Source organism: Antedon bifida, chromosome 6 (assembly GCF_963402885.1).
Source record: "Antedon bifida chromosome 6, ecAntBifi1.1, whole genome shotgun sequence".
In the NCBI taxonomy this organism is placed as follows: Eukaryota; Metazoa; Echinodermata; class Crinoidea; order Comatulida; family Antedonidae; genus Antedon; species Antedon bifida.
In genome coordinates, this window is record NC_136231.1 from 1970426 (window position 1) to 1994157 (window position 23732).

The 23732-nt window shown below is 31.7% G+C and overlaps 2 protein-coding genes across 4 annotated transcripts in view; one reads left to right on the top strand and one right to left on the bottom strand.

The window, feature by feature from the left end:
- LOC144844967 (adhesion G-protein coupled receptor G6-like) overlaps window positions 1-23732 on the top strand; it is a 150691-nt gene that overhangs the window by 99735 nt on the left and 27224 nt on the right. The window lies entirely within an intron of this gene.
- LOC144844536 (protein Wnt-1-like) overlaps window positions 1-23732 on the bottom strand; it is a 37203-nt gene that overhangs the window by 5092 nt on the left and 8379 nt on the right. Inside the window, exons 1-3 of one of the 3 annotated variants that reach the window (XM_078701486.1) lie at window positions 22127-22273; window positions 20452-20720; window positions 4287-4549 (exon numbers count right to left, since the gene is read on the bottom strand). In XM_078701486.1, coding sequence (XP_078557612.1) covers window positions 4287-4549; window positions 20452-20659 — 471 coding nt within the window. In that variant the 5' untranslated portion in view covers window positions 20660-20720; window positions 22127-22273. The other 2 variants (XM_078701485.1, XM_078701484.1) reach the window with 2 other exon arrangements.

A 23732-nucleotide genomic window follows, 5' to 3' on the forward strand; every position in this document is an offset into this window, starting at 1 on the left:
AGATAGGCTACAAGTACATGTATTGTTTTAGGCTGGGACATGTCTGTAGGCCTATAGGGAGGCAAAAAATCTCAACTTGTAATATGTATGTATTGTAACAACTTTGTACAAATGTGTTTGTATCTATTATTAGTACCAGAATGTGTAATACAGTACACTGATTCTTCTATAGCTACATTACAGAAAATGAAGATGACAGTCATATGGTGATGGCTAATGTTGCATACTTTATATGTGAAAAGGGATGTTTATGTCCCTATGCTTATGCCCCTAATCTCCACTTGGGTCGTACAGATATACCACAGGGGAAAAGAGGTGAGAAAACCTAAATACTGTACTATAGTAACTTGTCAGAAAGGGTAAATAGATTAATTCTAGCCCTGAAATCTATTATCGTATTATAAAAATATGACCTAGTAAATAATACCATATTGGCAAAATGTATGAATGAGAAACTGTTACATTTTTGATATGTGATATTTATAGTTAATCATGACATTCAGTCATTGATCACTTCCTGCCATATTGTAATGTCAATTGAAATGGTGATAAACTCTTCAGAAGCCCCTCAACATCGTAGGTAATTGGAAGTTCCTGCCAAATGCTAAATGGGTGGAGATTATCCCAGAAAACAATGTTTTACAGTGCATACAGTAATACTAATGAAAACAGAAACATAAAAACCCTAAAAGTTGTTCATTTTCTTTCGAAAAAAAGGAAATTAAGTAATTTTTCAGGGTTAACTACTCAGAATTACATCAGAAGGAAGTATAAAGGACAACAAAACGATATACTGTATTTTTAAAATGAAATCAAATACAGCAAGAAAATTGAGTGGGGGGGGGGGGGCAGATCTAGGGATGTGCTTGGGATGCACGCTCCCCATATTTGACAGCTAGAAAATAAAATGTTGATACTTTTGATATCTATTTTTTGACGGACTATTAATAGTAATACTATTACGTTAGCACTTTCAAATCCTTGATCTGCCCCTGAGTTTGGTACTAAAGCCCAAGTATTAATTATATTCTTAAACCTGTAAATTAAATAAAAGAAACTTATTATTGAGAATTGAACTGGGGTAAGACTAGAAGAGGCTAAACAAAAAGTACCACTTAGTAGTTTGTGAAATCGGTAAATGATAGAGTCATTTTCTGTAATAGTTGTTAAGGTCATCAGTACATCTCCCTGCAGCTATATAATGATTTAAGTTACGCTACATATGTTATAATAACAACATTTCTAGAACATGAACCAAATTTGAAAGTTGTAACAGAAAAGATTATAAATTAAAGTTCGCTTTCTCTACATTAATCAAAGTTTTGTTTTATTAAAACTAACAAAAAAACATCACAGACAAGATATTTAACGATACTTCTAAAAATATTTCAAAAACAGCAATAAAAATTTGGCATCTTCTGTGAAAATAAAATCATAGCCGCAAGGTCGTTGACTTGACAGCCAGCGTTACCTTGTATAACAACTGGTAAATTTTGCTCAAATCTAAACTCGTAAAAATGTCTGAACACGAATTATGTTGCAATAGCGTTGTAATTCATGTTCCAGGCGCATTGCGGGAAGGCATACGAATAGATAACAGATTTGTCACCTTTTATGATGGATGTGTTTTTATGCTTTGTTAATTAACAAATCAAAAATGCTGTAAATATTAAGTGCTGAGGTACAAACAGGTTAAACATGGTGATTGGGTTTTGTAGTACGATATGAAATTATCAAGGGACATCTAGCACATTCCATACACAATACTGTACAACATTAAAAAAACACAAAAAACAACATACATACAAACAGTACATAGTAGTATAGATTAAATGCTAATGTTAATTTTTGTGTGTGTGAATGATGGTCAAAAATACCCATGGCCTTGTGTAAAGTTACCATTTTTCAGGTCCAGTGTGAACAAGGCTTAAGGTGTTAAAAGAGTAAAGCAATTTAGTACATCCACAAATATTTTGACTCCCATGAATTAAATTGATTAAACGATTTATGAACCATCTTCTTGTCAAATCCATCACCACTAAATTAGATTCCATTGTGACCTTCCTAAATTCTACCTTTTCACAATACAGTACATGCTTACAGATTAAAGGCAAGATTTATATAAAATTAATTGATTTTGAGGTAATTTGCCTGAAAAGTTTTCCTCTTCCTGTCCAGGGGGTTTTGTCAGGAAGAGAATAGAGCATTCTGCATCATCGATTATTAAAGCACATGATTTTTACTCAACAATGTTAAAATATCAAGATATTATAACATACATATATTAGTATTACCCCAACATTATCCTTCCAATCTACAGCGCCAGGAGAATGTTACAGTTTGGTATTGTATGTATTAGTGCTGGATCATTTTAGATACAGTAAATATAATTATTCAATTACAGTAGTTGTAGAAAAATTATTATTATTACATTTGTAGACCTACACATGTTCGCGAGAACTTGCTCAGATTTAGGGGATATCTTTAACCGATTTCTAACTACAGTCAGGCCTAAATCCTCATTTGAAAGTTGATTCATCCATATTGTTTTTCCTAAAAGCCCTGTTGAAAGTTTCTAAACCATGATTTACAAGAAGATGTGTGAGGTAACCCTCTGTTATACACCACCAATGTATCCCCATACTAAATCAGCATTTGTAAAAACAAACTAAGCATCTTTTACTATCTATAAGTGTCTTTAATCAGATGGTATAAATTCCATTGATGTTGGCAAGCCAACTGGCCTGATTGAATTGTGTTAAGGTCTACCCCCTCTTCACCTTAAATCAGTCAAATGCTGTCTGATGGCAAGATTGATGTAAGATTTAAGAAAGATTGATTACAACATGCCCTTTGCTTAATAACTACCTTTGTGATTTATACCCCTGTTCACCTATAGGAGAAGACAGACAGCTTTAATTTTCAGCAGTTTTATGACAAGGCTTCAATGTCATAAACTTGAAATTTGTTGTATGGTACACCACAATGTATAATTGTTTTATGTATTTAAAGAGCCCTTCCACTTTTTTTCAAATGTAATGTAAACAAAAGGGGAGCTGGATCCTGAAAGATTTGACTAATATACTTAGAACAAAGAGCTGGGAGACATTGCTCTCACCATCAGATCAAAGCTATGGAGGTAAATGCTGATGTTAATGTTTATCCTATCATGTTATAGGTGAGCCATCTGTTCTAGTAGTATACCCTTCCTGCAGCTAAACTTATACAATCTGACAAAGAAGATCTATATTTGCATGAAGCTTCCTACAGTAATAATGATTTTTCATAGAATGATGTGATTTTAATATGATCTGTCAGTGTCGCAGAAAAATAATGATGTGATTTCAATAATTGTTTGATCTCATTCTAGTTTGTATTGCTTGTTAAATAAGAAATCTCAATCTTTATTAAGTTTGTAAAAGTCATATTTCATCTAGTATTCATGATTTTCTAAAAATTACATTTGAAAATATAATTAGTGTTTCCTTTATGGAGACATTGAACCTACATATACATTGTAAATAGCAAGTTCATTCTATTAAGTCATGATTTGCATTCCATTGGCACATTTGTTTAAAATGTCTGGCTACAAGTTTCCCTTTAGGGAGTCAATCGTCAATGATTTTGTCAACTTCAACAGTTTTCTTTTAACATTTCAACACATACCAATTATAAAGAAACATCTGTAAGTGTAAATGGTACTTTCATACATTTTAGCAATGTACAAAATTATTAATGATTATGGATTTCAATAACTAAATAAAAATATAAACAAATAGCAGAGGCTATTCATAAGCTATAGAGTATGTCCACACTAGGGTACCTATAAGCCTACAGTGGAGTATAAACCCCACCCTAGAGTATAAGCCCACACTGGAGTAAGTCACCATGAGTATACGTCCATCTTCTTAGAGTAAGTCCATTTTAGAATACAAGTCCATCATAGAGTATAAGTCCATCCTAAACTTAGTAGGGCCTATAATTCCACCCTAGAGTATAAGTCTAGCCTCTTAGAATATACACAGTACTGTAGTATAACCCCACCCAAGAGTATTAGGCAATAAGTCCAATAGATTATTAAGCTTTACTATTATAAAATTATAAGAATAGACAGAAAAGAATAAAGCTCTGTCTAAATTATCAAACTTTATGTGACAACAAAATATGGACATGATGATGTCATATCACTACCATATTAAGCATAGCACTACCATATTTGGACACATCACACTTTTTTTGTCAAACTAATTTGATAGTAATGAATAAATAAATAAAATTATGTTTACCTGTCTTCCAGCTTCATAATTATGAAGTGTCATCAAACTGGCCGCTGTGTCGCCCTCTTCAGAGGCATCAATGAAATCTTTTGCGAAATATTCGCCATACCTAATATTATCGGAGCATCCTCCCCAGGTAAAGTTCTTTTCCCCTTGACGTTTTCTATTATCACAACTGCATTCCATTAGGTTACCACTACCACATGCCTTTGTGATATCATACATTATGCCAGCTGATGTCATGGCTTGTAAATATCCTATCTCCTTGTTTTCTGTTAAGAAAAAATTAATAAATAAGTTGAAAAGTTTCTTTTTTTCTTTTTAAATTAACAAATTGTTGTATATGTAAAATATTTTCTGAAATGCAGAAAAAATACATGCTCTCAGAAAAAATACTAGATTTGAACATCACCAGATTAATTAGAAATATGCGCACATTTTTAAACCATGATGACATCATCAAAATGGAAGATTATAATGGTAACACTTGTGGAAGAGAACCATGTCATTGAAATTTAGAAGGAAATTGATCGAGAAGCATTCTTTTTAATGAAAATGCTGTAAATTTATTAGCTTAATTATTGATTTTGAAAACATTTTTCTGATAAATTTCAGTTAATATAGCTAGGCTGTTTATAAAGAATTCTTAAGCAGTCTCACAAAATCAATAGTACATTGTCTGAAAATTGGTTCAAATACTTTCTTGTCCAACTAATACAGCACTGTATATTAACTGTATAGTATCATCCAGGGTGACACTAATGTTTAAGGTAGAGAAATGGAAGCTGTCACTTCCAATTCCATACAAAAATAACTTTATGTGCTTCTGAAACCCATTGGAGAGACCTATAAATCGGAAAGGGAAAAAAGAATCTGGCGTCACTATCATAATACAATTTTACTACATCATATCTACACAGTGTCACCTGTGAATTGCCGAATTCTGCTGCCAAAAATGCTCATAACAATGCCTAATCATATCGAAAAATGCAATTAATTTTTTACGAACTAGACACATTGCTATGTGTTAAGTCACATTAAGTAGTTGAAAAACACTCGGCTCAGTTTGTCTCCGATTTCATAGGTCCTTATTGCCTCAATAACTTTTTAACATTGTTAACTTTAAATTAAAACTATGTTGATACAGCAACACAGAGTTGATTTGACCTTTCAAAAAGTGACCTGAATTTGGACACCTGTACATACAGTACTGTAGAATTACTGTAGGTACTACAAGGGTATAGTACTAGTATTAAGTTTCTGTTCAGGTTGGAGTTCATTTCAATTATTAATGCGGTAAAGTTAGTTACTTCTAATACCGGCATGTGAAAGGGTCTAAATGTCCAAACATCAACGTCTGTTAGACCACCTCTAGACCTCAAACTCAAGAATATATACTGTGATCTGTATGAAAGAGGTCGATTCTTTTATGTATATATATTTATGCAACATGCATAGGTAAAGTTTGAAACATGTCGAGTCAAGTGGCCTAGCAGTTACGGCAGAGGATCTGCAAACCATAGCCATAAAATTGGCACAGGTGCAAGGCTCTTCTTGACCAAAGTTCTGCTGGTGGTAGAAGATGTCTTTTTGGATAAGGACTTAAAACCCAATGCATCTTTCTGAAGATTAAGTAGTTGCCAGTGTAGGCTTATCTCTATCCCTGCTGTGGACAGAAGAGTGCCATTTGGTGACATCTCAATATGAAGTTGATATATAACATCTATTCAACTTTGAGATGGTTAATTGTATAAAAGTGAAATATAAACAAATCCATTGCATTATTTGTGACCTCTATTCCGTAAAGACCCTAATTTTGCATTTTTTGCTAGAACTTCTTTCACACAAAAACTGTTTCTGTGTGAAATTAACTCATCTTTTCTATCTTTTATAAGCATGTACAATGAATGCAATTTAAAAATATCTTTACCAATTATTCAAGTCTATATAATATACACATACAGTCTGAAAGTTCTGAACCAACCATGAAACTTATAACAGGGGCAACAAAGGGTCATTCCACTGTTCTTTTTATGATTATTTATGGTAAATACTGATCACCTCATCTGATGAGAACAAAACACAGTAGGCCTACTATAAAGCATTTCCTGAAAGATCCATGTCAGACTCATGACATTATAAACAAAGTAAAAACAAAATCTTTTAGACTATGACAACTGTACAACATTTTTAGCGTAAGAATCAAATTAGAATCATCAAGAAAAAAATTATTTTTCTTTGATATTCTGATGTCAGATGTTCACAATATCTACTTCCTTTAAAAGGAAATAAATGTTTGAATAAGGGGCTATGAACTTATAGCCAACTTATCACTTTGAAATAAATGATCTGATGAGAACCTTTAACATTTACATCAAAATGTACATGACCTTCTTCTTGTTAATATATCAAATGGCAGACAGTTTAGAAAAATATTTATAAATGTGTCCTGCTAGTTACCTGAAACAAAATAATTTGAAAAATGCTCGGAAAAAAAAAATCATGAAAAGAAACTCTAAAATACTTCCCACTTCATTTGAAGTTAGGCCTGTAATCTGGTGGATTTAAAAGATAACTTCAGGATTACAAGCATTCATGTTTTCAACCGCCTGAGAATATATGGTAATCCCTTCCCCCTACTAATCCTACTAGTTCCTTTACTAATGGTAAAAATAGACACGCTGGTACTGCTAAAAATAAAAATAGAAAATGACGCTATTTGCTTCCTAACTTGGTGCAATTTGTTTCCTTTACATCTAGAGATATCTTTTCAGCTAATTTGAAAAAGATGTCCTCAAAAGAAGTGACAAGTATCAACATTATTTCACACTAAAGCTCTGTCTACACTATCAAACTAGTTTAACAAAAAAAAGTGTGATGTGTCCAATTGTTTGGTAGTGTAGACAAGGCATCATAAAGAACTAAATGCACCTCCCTCTTACTTTTAAAAGTCTATTATTATGACAATTAAGTTTGACATAACTACACATTTATGCTATATCAATCATTAATAACAAATTACACAAACCAGTAGTGGTGTTAGTAGTCTATGAGTGCTAGCTTACCTGTATAAACCGACAATAGCCCGTGCTCTCCAGAGGGAGGGCTTAGATACGAAAGTGAAAAGTTCTTAGAACACCCCTGTATTATAATGGACCAGTCCGCAACCACGCCCTCATGTGGGAACGTACCAACGTACCACCGTCATCATTTTCTTTCGTAACGTGAGAACGTTACGACGTGTGAGAAAAGGATACGCTAAGTGTTAGCCTTGTTGTACATTGTACATGCTATACTAATATAATGTGAATTTCTCCAATTATGCTTGTTGCATTGCGTGCAGCACATTCGTATCACATATCACCCTAATTATTGAATAAGATTTTGAAAATGATTGAGAGTTAGCGGTTATGAATAATAGGCCTATAGGTTAATGTGCACTTTAGGCATTTCCCTGTACACCCTGTCAAAAAACTCATCAACAATCAAGAAACTGATGTTCAAATGTTGTTAAACATACTTTACTCCGATGCTACCTCTAGTACCGAGACCATTTATCACCAGATGGAAAAAAAAAAAAAAAAAAACAGAAAGCTTTAGTTTAGAAGTGGTTCTCCCATAAATAAGATACAATTATTCTTTGGCACAGATGATAAAAAGCATATTCACGAGTAGGATGGTGGGGATCAAAGGCCTGCTTTGGTGTTCTACTTTATCATTTATAAAGCCTCTGTAGGTGGACAGAAGATTCAACACCAACCAGAGGAGAGTAAAAGAGTTATCTACAGTAGGCTCATCCAGTAGGATATGGACAGACGATCACCAACCATCAGGAGAACAACAGATGAGAGACAAAGGTTTATCTAGGCTCATCCACTCCAGTAGGATATGAGCCACACAGGTGATTGTCCTCATTTAAAGTTTACTTGAGCTGTTAGGAGTTCATTTTACTAAGCTTTGGCATTATTCCTTTCCACGCTGCCTTACAATATCCTCCCTAGTATTTGCAACCAGGTACCCATTTACAGCTTAGTAGACTGGGAGATGTCAGAAATTGAACCAGGGTCTCAACTACTCAAATGCTGATAGAGCTGCAAATGCTGGTCCTAAGGTTCTCTTGAGACATATTTTTAACATACCAGTACCTTAGAATGTGTTCCCCAAGACACTACATGAATTTTATCATAATCAAAGCTGTCATTACTAAACATTTCTGATCCTTTTTTAAAAGTTCCAGCTGCCAAGTTATATCTAAAACTTATAACTTAATGGGTCATAGGTGATGGTGTGAAAAACCCTCGCATAATTTGCTAGTAACTGATGTGGAACCAAATAATGCTCTATTATTGAATCCCAGAAGAGTGTATACAACTCACAGGGATTTCAATATGTTTCTATAGTAAATTCAAACAGCAGTAGGCTAAAGAAATAATCACACTTTTAGAATTACCGCGAAAGTGAATTCTATATACTTTACTTGTTTACTTGTAATTCCTCATAGTTGTATGAATAGAGGGAAATTGAGGCGAAGCATATTGCTTATAAGCCCCTCGCGGTTATCATGTCATATTGTACAAACGGTGTGAACTTTAATGGATGGTTTACCCAAGCCTCATTTAGCCTATTTTTAAACAAATTTAAAGAACTAGCTGAAACAACATAGTCTGAAAGACCATTTCACAAAGGTACAACTCTAAACGAAAAAGAATTCCTTCTCAAGTTTAACTTTGCTCAGAAGTAGTAGTTCGTTTCATTGACAATTTCAAACTTTTTAATTTAAAACCATTATTGTCTCAAATAACAGTTATGTGTACAAGTACAAATGATTTATACTTTTATGAATAAAAACTAATAATATTATAAATGTAGGTTTATCCCAATCATAAAAACAAAACTTGGCCACAGAAGAAAGTGTTCTCATTTGGTTGGAAGTGTTTAATTGGATTGAAATTATATAAATTTTTTCCTAAGTGTAAGGTAAATAATATTAGTAAGTTATTTATTGGTTGATTTGATGTCCAATGGTTAAAAAAAAAGTGCATTTTCCCAACACAAAAAAAAGCAGTTCAAAAGTATAATATAACAAGGCGTATATATGTATTGAATTTCATTCTGTGCTTTATGGAAGTGGTTAGCTATTTTATTTCAATCATTATCCTTCTTGAGTGACATTTATGAAAAACAATCTGACTTTTATGTTCAAATCCAGAAGGGTACTTACCAACACAGTTAACATGCCCCATTCATAAATAGACAGTGGTTTCATTACAATGTACGGCACGTACAACAATTGGAACCAACTTCCGATATTGCGCGTGAATCTCCGTCTCTCGTTTTCTTTAAGTCTTGGCTCAAATTAATCCCATCTTTTCTCTTTTTATTTCTCTCATCCCCGTTTGTCAAAATCAATGGATTATGTAATTGACACTACGGAAAATGCAAAACTTTTATACCATTTGTATTTTTTTAAATCCCATCTTTTCTTTTTTCTCATCGACTTTTGTCAAATCAATAGATTATGTAATTGGCATTACAGAAAATGCACCAAAATAATTTTTTCTTTTGTAACACATAAACTTTTATACCATTCTTATTTTATAGATGTCTTAAAATGACTAAAAATCTAACCAGTCCTTGACTTTTTGGGAGTGTCATAAAATCATAGCAAAACATGTCAAAATGAATCACAATCAATACTTGTAAACAATTTTAATTCAAACATTGTAGGTAGTACAGTATGACCGTGATACTACACTTTAAACTAAGAGATGGAAAAAACCTCCCCCTACAATTTCTTATTTTAGTATACACTTTAGAATTATAAAGTATGTAGATAGTAGTTACCAAACACCAATGTATTTTATTAAGAAAAACTAACACACAAAATTTAACAAGGCCAAATACATGGATGCATTCGCGTGCTCAAGTTAGTTAGTGTTTACCAACCAACCGACAGACATAGTGAGCTGTAGAGTTACCTTAATATTCCCTATAAAATGATAATTATTTTTGTAGATTTTTCCTTTTCTTTTAAATTTGTTTGTATAATATGAATATGAAATAAAACAATAAATAAATAAAAAAATAATTATTATTTACGGTAATGAATGATACAGTAATGGTTTATTTTAGAAGCATTTGTTAGAAACTTATATTCAGTATTATTTAATACTTAAATGACAACACTGTTAATGTTTATTTACCCAACATAAATACTACTTTAGAAGGCCTGTAACTTACTATTTTAATTTGCTTTTATAACAGATTTTATCCCGATAAATTAAGAACTGACAAAATTGTATAAAATGACTTATTTCCCAAATGAGGAAAGATAAATTGAACGCCTACATTTTAGTCTCTTCTTTGTAATTTGTATTCTCCAAGGCCTTCCTTCTCTGTTAAATCTAGTGCCAGTTTTCACAAGTCTTTTATGATTTAATTTTTTTAAACATGCTCTTTAATGCATCAGCTAAGAGACAATATAAGTTGCTCAAATGCTATTAGCACGAGAATCAGTCGTGCAGTTTTGAAGGATATTAAGGGCAAGTTTTAAGTTATTCCTATTAATATAGATACTATATTCACAACTTTATTTAACTATTTTCAGGGAAGATGAACAATAAACTTTACATGTTGAAATAAAAAGTGAAATCAGCAAGACAGAATATGTTTTCTATAAAGAACTATAAATTGTTTAAACTCTTTGCCAAAAAAATCTACACCAACTTAAAACCGCACTAAAAAAGCACTGATCTAACCACCCGTTAAAATACAGCCCATATGAATCAAAGAAGAATATGTTCTGGTCATGAGGGGTACAGAAGCATTAATGTTTTAAGTCTCAAAATCCAGGTAGATCCTGGTAGATGAATTACAATGGCTTGCATCTATTTTTTATTCTAAGTTTTCAATAGAAATACACAATTTAAATGAATTTAGAAAATCTAGTAAAAGTATAATTAGATGTTACATTAAAGCTATGTTTTATATAATTACTATTCACCATCTCCAACATGTACCAATGTATTAGCACAAACAAGTCAATAAGTATTTCAATGACGTACTTTAAACGGAAGTAGCACGCAAGATTTGTTTCAAATATGAATTCAGAGAAATAGTTGGCTCAACCTTTACTAGTACTTCTCTTATATTTCATTCGACCTATAATTGGCACGCCTACAAATGTAGAAACAGCGTTGCTAAAGCGAGTTTATGAAAACCGTGCTGAACTACAGTAGTACTTATGTGTTCCATTGTTTACTCATCACCGATCATAATAAAAGTAGAAATTATGATCCCCCAAAATATTACAGCACATTTTATAAACTATGAGATGTATTATACTTATAATATATTATTACAGTAATGTTTTTTCCATTATTTATGTAATTTATTGTTTTCATGTTATCTGTTCAGCTGTCATATAGATTAGATGATGAATGATGTGTCATATTTACTGTCACGGCATCATTTTTAGTTTAAATAAACATCAACCTTCACAATCACTAAAGCCATCACAATTCAATACCTAGTTTGTGCTGTTTTCTGGGTATTACAATAGGTACAGTATTCACTTCAAATCGTACCTTAGGATTACTTACAGTAGGGTGAAGTACTGTATGGTGAGAGTAAACAAAACAGAAAATAAACATTAAATTCAAGACATACTATTATGTATAATAATAATAATATATTTCCACAAATTATATATTTTTATACCCATCACAGTACTTAGATGTTAATAATCTGTTTACGTAATAATTTAAATCCATAACTTAATCTTTTGTTTAACCGATTCTTACTTTAAACTCAAGAAACTTTGGCAAAAGTTTTGTTGGCAACTTACTGTTCACTTAAAAAAGAAGCCAGGCTTAAGATTCATGCATAATTTTTTGATCAAAATGTACTTTAAAAAGTCTTAAGTATGGTTTAAAGAATTAATGTATTGTTTTTTTAGAAGTTAGTGACTGTCGAATTGGGTCCTTTGCATGCTAAAACAGCGCCAATAGTCTTTTGTATGCTAATTAATTCAAGTGAGGTATTGAATTCTGAAACAAAATCTCACAAAAGTTGAGAAGGTTGTTCCCTGCCCATTTCTAGGGGGTACATACCATGTATGGGCATAGAGGAAGATGGGAAACTTTTTACAATCGAGTGCCACACCCCTGATTACAGATTCTGCCAGAAGTAACTACCTCTTTTGCGCATCACTGTCAATATTTCTTTTGATTCATGTATTTTAGGCCTTGAAACAAGGTGTATCTATTACACTTATCACTGGTATAATTAGACAAGAAATATCTATTACCATTTTGTTTGTAATTTGCCTGGATTAGTCATTGCCTACATTGTTCATTAATTAACTTATTGTAAAGTGACCCACTGTTTCACCATGAAAGTAGTGTACATAAATCTACTTGTTGAGTAACTACATGGTCTTGAAATGCACGAAGCGTCAACTAGGCACCAAGAAAGAAAATTATTGGCACGCTATTTATACCTTGTCTTCCACCTACTGTATCTCAGAAACCTAGATTATGTACATAGTTTAGTCGGCGGAAGTAAGACTCAGACTATTGTTACTGTTGACTCTTGTTAGTGTGTTACCTCTCTGATTTTATAACCATATTTGCTTTAATTATGAGGAGAGAAACATCGATCACATACCTATATCCATTTCTGATCTTAAGGCTAATATTGCAGAGATTACAGTTTACGATAAACAAATTCTGGAACTATTCACAGATATGACTTATCCTAATAGGTAATTTTCATTAAAATAAACTACAATAAACTAACATCAAAACATTTTCATCTAGCTAACCAGCTAGACTTCATCAGTAAACTTATTATTGGTTTATGAATTTGCTTTCACTTGAATTATCTTTTCTTTTCTTATAAATTATGTTTGTTATATTTTCAAAACTTTAACATAAACACTAGTTTTTAAATGATAGTAAAAGATTTAATTGGGTGTTTTCTTGCATGGAACATGACAACATTTACAAAGCCTTGTTTGAAATGTTTCCCTATGGATGCATTTATAATTACATGTCAAACTGACAAGGATAAACATCTGAAGAAATTGCTGAGGAAGGAAATTTATTTATCCTTTGATGAGCATGGCAATTTGTTTTATAGTTTGCAACAGCGGTTTTAAGGAGAATCAACTTTCAGGTAGCCTTTTGGGTGGGGTTCGAATCCCATACCACTTAACATGTGTCCTTGCATAAGAACATATTATCATATTACTGATACAAAAGAGGAAATATATGAAATAAATGCAGATACTGTATGTCATATTTTCCGATTCATTATGATTATATTCAAATTATTATTGAATATTGAAATTAGACAAAATATATCATTTGTAATATATAGTATTATACTGTACCCTAAGAAGAGGTTTGAACAAAATGTTCTAAAGTCTAACATGCTGTTTGTATACATGTCCACAATATTTATATTCACAGCTTTTTTGAAAAAAAAACAGGCATTTTAAAGACTGTTGAAGGATCTATTACTAATTGAAATATAAAATGTTTTTGGTTTGCGGTTAGGCAAACTATTTGAATTGGTTTGTTGTTCATTTTTCACACTTGGCACTTGTTTTTTTAACTTCTTAACACTTTTCATTAAAACTCTACATAACTTTACCCTGAAAATCATTTATTAGCCAACACGGTTTTATTCAACGCATTTGGTACAATCACACAGAATGCCTCAGGGATATTTATATTACTTATACCAGTATTTTTTTTAAGTAATCCACGGAAAGTTTTGAAATATAACACCCTTGTCAACAGATTAAGACGTTTTGTTACCGGATGTTTCATTTGCCAGTTCTATTCAGTGAGTAGCACCCAGGTAGCTATGTCAACATTAATTTCTACAAAATATGGTATAAATAAAAAGCCTATCAAACTCCTACACAAATAGCTTAATTCTATAAAGTCAAAAACCTGATGAGAGTGACATACTTATTTTTTCTAAAGAAGTTGCTATTATACCAAAAGACTTGGCATTTTACTATTGCAAGGGCCATAAACGAAACACTTAAATATATTCACTTACTACACTTGACAATAAATGTTTTGACTTAAGTCAAATCACCCAACACAAATAAAGAAAACAAACATTCTTTCATTGTCTTGTGGCTGGAATATGTTTATTTAATTTCTTGTTTTTTTTTTCATAATTGTCTTGACCACCAGTACTATGGTTAACACATATATACATGGTGTACTGCAACCTTTATATCAACATAGGTAATACTAATATTTACCATCACTTGCACTGCTATTTCTATTTTGAAAAAATCATTTCAGCAAAAAGAGGGTTTGTTCGAATTAAGTTTGAATTATAATTTCCTTAAGTTAAGGAGTCAAATGAAATGGTGATGACACGTCATTATTGTATATTAGTGTACAGTACTTCTTTGCCCTAAAAGCTTCATCCTTACTTGCTAAACGCCAATCTATACAATTCTAACAAAATTCTCGCAAACATTATTTTAGACACAATGCCAGGTGGTTTTCTGTTGGCTTACTTTTCCTAATTTCCGTCTCGTTCCTTTAGGCTATCAATGCAATAATTATGCGGTAAAAAAACATTTAGAATAGCTATCAACGTCTTGATTGAAAGTAAAACTGAAGTCTGTCTGTCATGGCTTTTACAGTTATGCTTTATAATAAAATCTTAGTGTTCAAACAAATTATTTGGTAAGATTGACATCCTAAAGCTCTGTCTACTACACTATCAAACTTATGTGACATAAACAAAAAATGATGTGTCCATATATGGACATGATGTCATATCACTACCATATTTGGGCATATCACTACCATATTTTGTCACATCACTTTTTTTTGTCAGACCAGTTTGATAGTGTAGACAGAGCTTTAGTTTATTTTGGTTAATATATGGTTACTATGTCATTCTTTCTATAAAAAAAACACTTGTATTCGGAAATTTATGAAGCAAGGCCATTTCCACCCCCTCTGGGTCCTATTGTTGAAATAATGAGAATTAAAAGACAAATTATTGAGAATGCCAATTTAAATTTGCACTGGATAAGATTTTAGAAAAAACTTGGGTGGGAAGGAAATGGGTGTACTGATTCCATAACAAAGCTATAATGGGATTAAGCACTGGTAGACATCGGAGCTAAATTTACAAAAACGTGTGTACAATTTAAAGGAGAAGAGATATAATAATTATGAAAAATTTTGCACAAATGCATTTATTTGTTTTTTTATTATTAAATAAAACAACAAAACTATATATAAAATATTATATTTGTTTTACTGCAGCTACATGACAAACGTAACTTTATAAAACTTTATTACACAAAGTCCGATAAATCTGATACATACAGAGCTCATTGCGGACAGATGAGCACAGGACAGATGAGCAGCGCCATCAATACTAAAGTTCGAAATGACATGATCTAATTATTTAAGTAGAATTTTGTTGAATGCACATACTACGAATCCGCTTTTATTTATAGTTTTATACACTTTGGTCTATTTGGAAACAATAAATTCAAATAACATAATGTACAGTAATTGGTACAACATTCTGTTGTGTTGAAAAGTTTAGTAAGATTTTCAGACTTTTTGGTTTCGAATTTAAGAAACAAAAATTTATGGTAGCATTGCTGTAAATCAAATTAAATTTATGTAGTTAGATACTTGAATCATGACTGTATTTGTTTTTGTTGCAAATAAACATGAATATAGCATGTAAGAAAACCATAAAAGTCGTTTATGTTTATATCTATCTACCTAGGGAAGGTCTAAAAGTAGTTCAGTGTATTTTGTGCAGTGATGTTAGAAATTCCTCCTCAGAAAAGGAGTGAAAAAGCACAATATTAAATGGCATCACATTGTATAAAATTTATTAAAAGATTAATCAGTAGGCCCAGATGTAATTCAAAACAATGTAAATTATATTGTTAACAACTTACAATTATTGATAAAATCTAAAAAATAATACGTAACTTGTTCAAATTGAATTAAACAGAGGCAAATAGCCAAAAAATAAGGTCTTATTTGACCATGAACTTGGCACAAACTTTTTTAAAGATTATTTAGTGAGTGCTGTGTAATGCTAGATTACTTAATAAGGATGAATTTATTAACGACAGACGCGATGACATTAACATGTCTGTTGATTTGAACTACGCAAGAACACTAATTTCTACAAGCTATTACTGTACAATAATTTAGGAAAATAACAAAATTTACTTTGTTTACCAAAAGTTTGTCTGTCTTTGTGTTTCGTCTTTGGTAAGGTTCCATTGTACTTTATTGATCACAGAACTTAAGTTGAAATTTTCCCTTCCAGAGGTAAGGATACGACATGGAGGTATAGGGTTACTTACTGTGCATTTTACAATGACATAATATTTCTGTGTTGTATTTTTCAACCCCAACCCAACATTGTAATGTTCCACTCTAGGCTTTCTAGGTTATTGGGCAATATTATTTAGGTTATCAGACATTCTAGAACTGAAATAATACTTTAAAAAGGGAAATATAGAGAGATAGGATAATGTGATAGGATATAGGATATGATTCCAAGATTTTTTCTCTTTTTTAATTATGGTTCTTAGACCACTAAGTTTTATATTCTCCTTGACAATAAATTATTAAATTTCCAAAATTGATTAAATATTTACTGCTTAATATATATTTTACTATTATTTTATTGTGTTAAATTTAATGAGGAGGTCCTAAATTTTGTAAGGTTATAAAAAGCTTCCTAGTTGTCATGGACCATTAGTAGTTAATTGTGAGTCTTTTGTGTTCAGTGTGTACCGGCAAATTAATCTTTCCTAGTGCTGGGGTTTGCCATCCTGTGTTGAAATAATGGTAAACTTCCAGTGTCCTTAACCCCAGGTGACAATGCACTTTTGTCTTACTGAACAGGTTGGTGCAAAAAAGGTTGGTAATAAAAATTAATATTTCGTCAATTATTTTGATAATCCGTAAAGTATTGTTTTTTCAACATAATCCTAAATTCTTCTTACTTAGTTTATCATTGGACTGTGTCTGTAAATTAATAATAATAATAACATAACACTATTATATCATCATACACTTACATAATAATCCTAAAGGTACTATATGTTTAATGGTACATTTCTTCCTTTCAAACCATTCATCGACATTTTTTTTTATTCTGCTTACCACATTGCGTTATATCTCTCTCTAAAATGTTGTATCCTAAAATACTTAGAAAAACTAAAAAAATACTTATCTGGTGATATCATATTTATCACAAAATTGATACATACATAATAACAAAATTAGGTCAGTGAAACACTGTACTTTACAGTTGAAACTTGTTGGGATACTTTGAAAATTAGTACTGATAATGATAGTGTGTTACACCTGCCAAGCCAGGCCCTGCCCCAGGCAAATCTATCTCTTGGAAGTAATAATATTTCATAGTGAAATATGTCATTGCATGTTACAAATTACTATACCCGCACAAGTACAAGTAGATACTCCAAGCAATGAAATACAAGTCATCATGATAAGATTTCATTTGGTGTAATCGATTGGAAACTTTTGGGCTTAACGGAAAGTCAGTTACTTACTTTTAATAATGTTAGAATAAACATATTTGTTGAACTAGTACTTAACGTATGTACTAAATTCAAACTCAATATTAAAATTATAACATTAACAATAATAAAGCCATGTATGCCAACTAAAATCAAGTCAATGACATTCTGATGACAATATTGGGATGTTTTTTTTTGTTTTTTTTTAATTTTAGTCCGATTTACCTGTGTCTGTAAATAGGCTGGCCCGCCACAATATTTGTATCTTCTTGGGCACTGCCTACTTCCTTTTATTGATATCTGTATACTTTTTTATCATCAATTGACTTGTTATATATTTTACTGGAGTTTGTTATGTTTACCTCATTTTCTTGAAGGAAGAAATAAATGTTAAGTTGAATTGAATTGAATGACAAGCAAGTATAACTATACTAGTACAAATGACATGAATGTGGTTTAGTTTAAGTTTTTGAACAAATCTCATGATTTCTAAGCTAAGTACTGCACATTAACTATCAAGTTTGGTATGACAACTGATGAACGATATTAAAATTCATTGAATATAGTACTTCATTAGAAGGATTTGAACATAGAATAATTAAGGCGCACATGTACAGTACCATGGCACAGTGCTAGTACAAATCTTGTTACATGTAGTATTATTAACATGTACATAATAGTACATGTACATTTTTTTTAAATGCTTAGTTTGCAATCTTTTCTATCTATGCTTCAATTTTATTTCATAATTTGTCCAAAACGTGCAAGTCATTTTTTTACTGTTTTTTAAATGTCATTTTTCCGCTTAGGGACAATGACAAAATTGCAAAAAATAAACTAATTTTAACGCTATACTTCTAACATAATTGATGGTTTATGATTTAATATTACATAAAATATATACAAAAAAACATTTTCATAAAACACTGTCAATATTTTACAAATTTCTAGTAAAATTTAAAAATGTGAGCAATTCTTTTTTTTTTTTTTGCCTTAAGATTATCAAATACCAGTCACCTTTTCATTTACCTCCATAGGCTATGATTGCATACTACTCTTGATTTGCAACCAATCATTTAACTACTGTGAGAGCTAGATCATTAGCTGACCATTAACCTTTGAAGATCTCTTGTCAATTTTAGAGCATCTTTGGTAAAAAATATGTAATCCATTAATCCCGATTCCTCTCTGTGAAGAGGTTAAAGTTCACCCCTTGTTTATAGTGATAATATTCAGAATAATTTTACAAATAAATTGAGTGATGGCCAACCCCCTACTAAAACCGGGACACTTTGATGGGTCAAAAGGTGTCGTCTTGATGCACCAGATATCTACGATCCCGATGTTCATAATATTGCAATTTTATTGGTCATCTAATAAAATGTGCTAACATTTTTATGGTTTTACATACTTTTCACAAAGTTTTTCACTTATTTGTGACCAAGTTTAAGTTTGAATCTCACTAAGATATAACGCAGCAGCATAAGCACAACACAAGTTGACCAATGACATGTGAAAGTTTGAATAATCCATCGCTTTTAATTGGTCCAATTATGTGCGCTTAGGTCCTGACGTTGCTTCCTAGTGAGAACCATTTTTCTATACATTACCTTAAACTATACAAGACTACCTGTAGTTATACTCAATTTGGGTATTTAAAGAAAATGGTCGCTATAATTGGAAGGGGGTCATATTTAATTCTGTATAATAGATTAATGTGTATTTTTAACCTCAAAATAAATAATAATGATGAATTTTTACTTAATCATTTCCTCTTATACCAATAACAATATTTACCCTGGCCTTTACCAAATATACAATTTAACAAAATCCATCAATTCCAGTGTTGCAATTGTCACCTTAATTTTGTTAACACTTTGATCAGGGGGCTTAAAGTGCTATAGCCTAGACAGGCTATGTTGTATGCAGATTCATCAATGTCATTATGGGTTTAAAGGCTAAGTGCCAGCGGATTTATCATTTAATCCTAAAAGAACTTGGACTCTACAGATCATGTCTGCAGATTTATGGATGAATATTTCAGGGGATATTTCGGCTGAGAGGATTATGTTGAATTAATGATTGTATGAATGTTATAGAGTTGTTATATAATATCACAACAATGATTTGAAATGTTAATATTGGTTGAATATTGTAGTTGATACTTATGCTACCATACAAAAAGACTAGGTCTATATGTTTTGGTACAGGTGGAAAACTGCAAAAGCTTATTTCAATAGGCTTTCTACAGTAAGTTTCTGATCTTTCCAATTATTTTTTTGTTTCATCACATATCCTTCAGTCAAAAATAAAAAAAAAAACAGTAGGAAAAAGAAAAAGAACACTGTAAGTCCAACAACATGCACATCCATAGCTTAGCACCTGTTGTATAATAACCTATACTGTACATATGAATTTGGATAGTATCAGTTCGCTTTTGGTGTACTTCCAAATTTTTGCTAAATAATTGCTTTTAGCACATGAACTTAAAAGAATTTTATTTACCAATTGAATGATATGTATATATATTCCACAGTTTAACAGGTATATCTCTGAGAATTCAAGTTGGTATACAAAATAAATAACATAATTTTAACTTACTCATTGACAACCTTGTAGGTCCGAAAACTGCTGTAATATTATTGGCCGGGCAATTCCATCGTTCCATTTTAAATTGTTTCTTACATTCTTTAATCGCCGATATTGCGCCCTCTAACACATTTGGGATGAGGTCTGGATGAAGGAGACACAGACGTCGTTGACGTTCATTTAGCCATGTGTGTTGTTTGCAGAATCTGACGGTTTCCATTGAATTATAGTGAGGCACAACATCATACTTGCTGGGTGGTTCTGCATAAACTGTCCTTAAACTATAAAAATCAATACAAATAGAGTTAGTAAATTAATATGAAAACATTTTTTTATTTTTCTTATCCTTAACAGGAGGCAGTACTCACAGAGTCAGTTATAACCAAAAATTTACACTGCATAACTAAACTTAAAATAGTCTGTCCCGAAGGGCAACTTAATGAAATCATAAAAGGAAAACAATAAAATCATAACACCCAACACCTTTTTAGATGACAATAACATTATTTTAAATTTATTTTTAGTTTGTTTTTGCAAGAGGTACACTTGTGTATGTCCAAGGGAGACTGTAGTAAATCATAGGTAATTGTATGGGCTGAAATGACCAATGCACTAACTAGTTGTAATTTGCACAATGTTATCATTAATATGTGATACATACAATGAAGCATGCATGAAAAAGCAAGATAAAAATTTATAAAAAATGTTTAATTAAGATTCAGAAGTGTTTGTATGTATACAGATAATTTGGCTGTCCAGTCTGAAATGACCCATTGTCCAGGCTGAAATGATCCACTGTCCAGAATGGAACTACCCATGGTCAGATCCAGGATTTTATAAACAGGGGAAAGCTAACCATTATTAATAAATTAGTAAAAATATAGATGTAAAAAAATAGTTTATAATTTCATTTTAGCTGTCAAAAGTGCAGTAGTGTACATCCTTAGCCCCTGGACCAATGCACTAATAACAAGTATTATTAACAATATTATAGTATTATATTCACATTTATTATTATTATTTTAACAGTATGATTTAAAAAATACTGATGTTGCAAGGAAAAAAAAAAGATTAATCTTTTTCAATATCATTCTCAAAAGTGTGAACATAAAACAGAGCTCAACACTTTTTGTGTCTGTCATAAATTTAAAAGTTCTAACATGATTATCTGGGTGACATATGATACTTAAAATGACTTGCACTATATTTGATTATTACAAAGTATGATTCATAAAATTGTGATTTCTTCACATTGAATTATTATTAGATCTTACAACTTAAAGAATTGTAGATAGTCTAAGAAGTTTAGTTTAAATCTATATTATTAAAACTGAAGATTTCTTTTTTATTTCCAGTTAAGCTGGAGGATAATAAATACCTCTTACCTTTACCTTATGATTGGGGTCATAGCTAAGACTTCACTACAAAATAGGGCTAGCTAAACTTACTTAAGCAACATGCTACACAAGCTCCATCATACAATCAACAACTACGTGAGGACAAGAAGCCTAATTCATTCTGTAGGCCTAATTGCTTACCTCTCTGTGTCTGGTATCTAGGCATAGGGCCTAGTAGCTAGCCTGGGCCTGGCAGTATACACGTCAGGGGCTTACTTAGTTAGCTAGGCCTAGGCTAGAGGCTTCTAGTTAGGTAGCTATGCCTTAAGTCTCCCTTCCAATTCTTATACCTTTTGTTTAATCAAACCACCTTTGTATGCTACGTTTCTGTTATATACAGATTTCTTTTGAAATCATTAAACATTTAGTCTCATAACATTTCCTCAGTGGTTTAAAAATTAACATTTTATTTAGCAACGACTTATTCTTCCAGACGATGCATGCCCGTGGTGTTGGTGGCGCGGTGGTGGTGGTGTGTGACGTCATGACCCGAGGTTATCTCAAGCGCAGCCAATTGGTCAGAAGTAGATTCAGACAATTCTAAACTTTCTATCCAATCACGAGTCTCCATTTCAGATCTTCACACCATTGATGGAAACTGAGTCTCCTTACTTTTTACTTTTAATACTTCCTGCCCCTGATATGTCGATCCGTATTTTCTTTTTAATGATGAAAATTTAATTAAAATCAATTAAAACTGTCATAATCAGATCAAATGGCAATGACTTTTTTTCTGTGTAGGCCTATTTGCATATGTCTGCAATAATATTCCACTTTTATATTCTAAAGACTCCAGAGTAAAATCAAAACTTGCATGATCAAAAACACGAAATAACTGCCGACACCCCTTAGAAATAACATTTTGAACCATTGGCACGACAAGCTGCCCTAAGCAGTACAAACACTCGACAGGAAAATAAACAAAATCACAGATAGGGTGTGTGTTTTGTATTAACATTGAAAAACATACCAGTATTTAACTAAATAGGAAGAGAAATATATCATGTAGGCTCTTTTTTAAAGGTACGTATCACTTCAGTATATGCGAAATGATAATAAACAACTAGACCGTATTTTAAATTGGCTAACTTTTGGCACACATACAAGCATTTAACTAACTTATAGTTTCTAAGGTACATAGCCCTATACTTGGATATAGGCTTAACTTGAGATATTGTAGCAACTGAATTCGGTAATATTTCGATAACTAGGTGGGTAGAGTTAGCTTGCCAGTTGCGGAAATACTTTACAGTGTTGTAGGATGTATGATGTGAGATTGAATTAAATACAGCCTTGTACAAGAATTTAAGTCGGGCTACAAGACATACAATAACAAATATAAGAAAACGCTGTATAACTACACTCACTTGTGTGTTTATCTGATAGCAAATAGATATTAAAATAATACGTTATTTTTAGCATGATAGGTAGTCTGATGACATAATCGTGAGCAATTGCCCTATAGTAAAAATAATTGATTCTTTTCGTATCAGATTTGTAATCTTTTATGCAATTACCTTGACATTGAGCATGTGAATGATTAACCTTATATTAAGAATACAAATGAAATGTATATTATGTGAACTATTAAATATCCTTTGTGTGTTCGTCAGGTTTGTACTTTTATAAGCACGTTTATCACTGTCTTCCAAGGCCTTTCTTATAATACAATCATATTATGAAGAAACGCTAATGAATTGGAAAAAGTACTAGAAAAGTGTAATTTTTATTCAATTAGTACTTAATATTTTTGGGGTAAATGTTAGTACCAAAGCGATGCCCTTCAATGTACATAATAAGCAGTTTTAACCCAGCAAATGGTTTCGTGTGGAAACGTGTTGTTTTGACAGTGCCTTCGAGGACGTCAACGGTACTTGGTTGCCACCAAAGACGTAA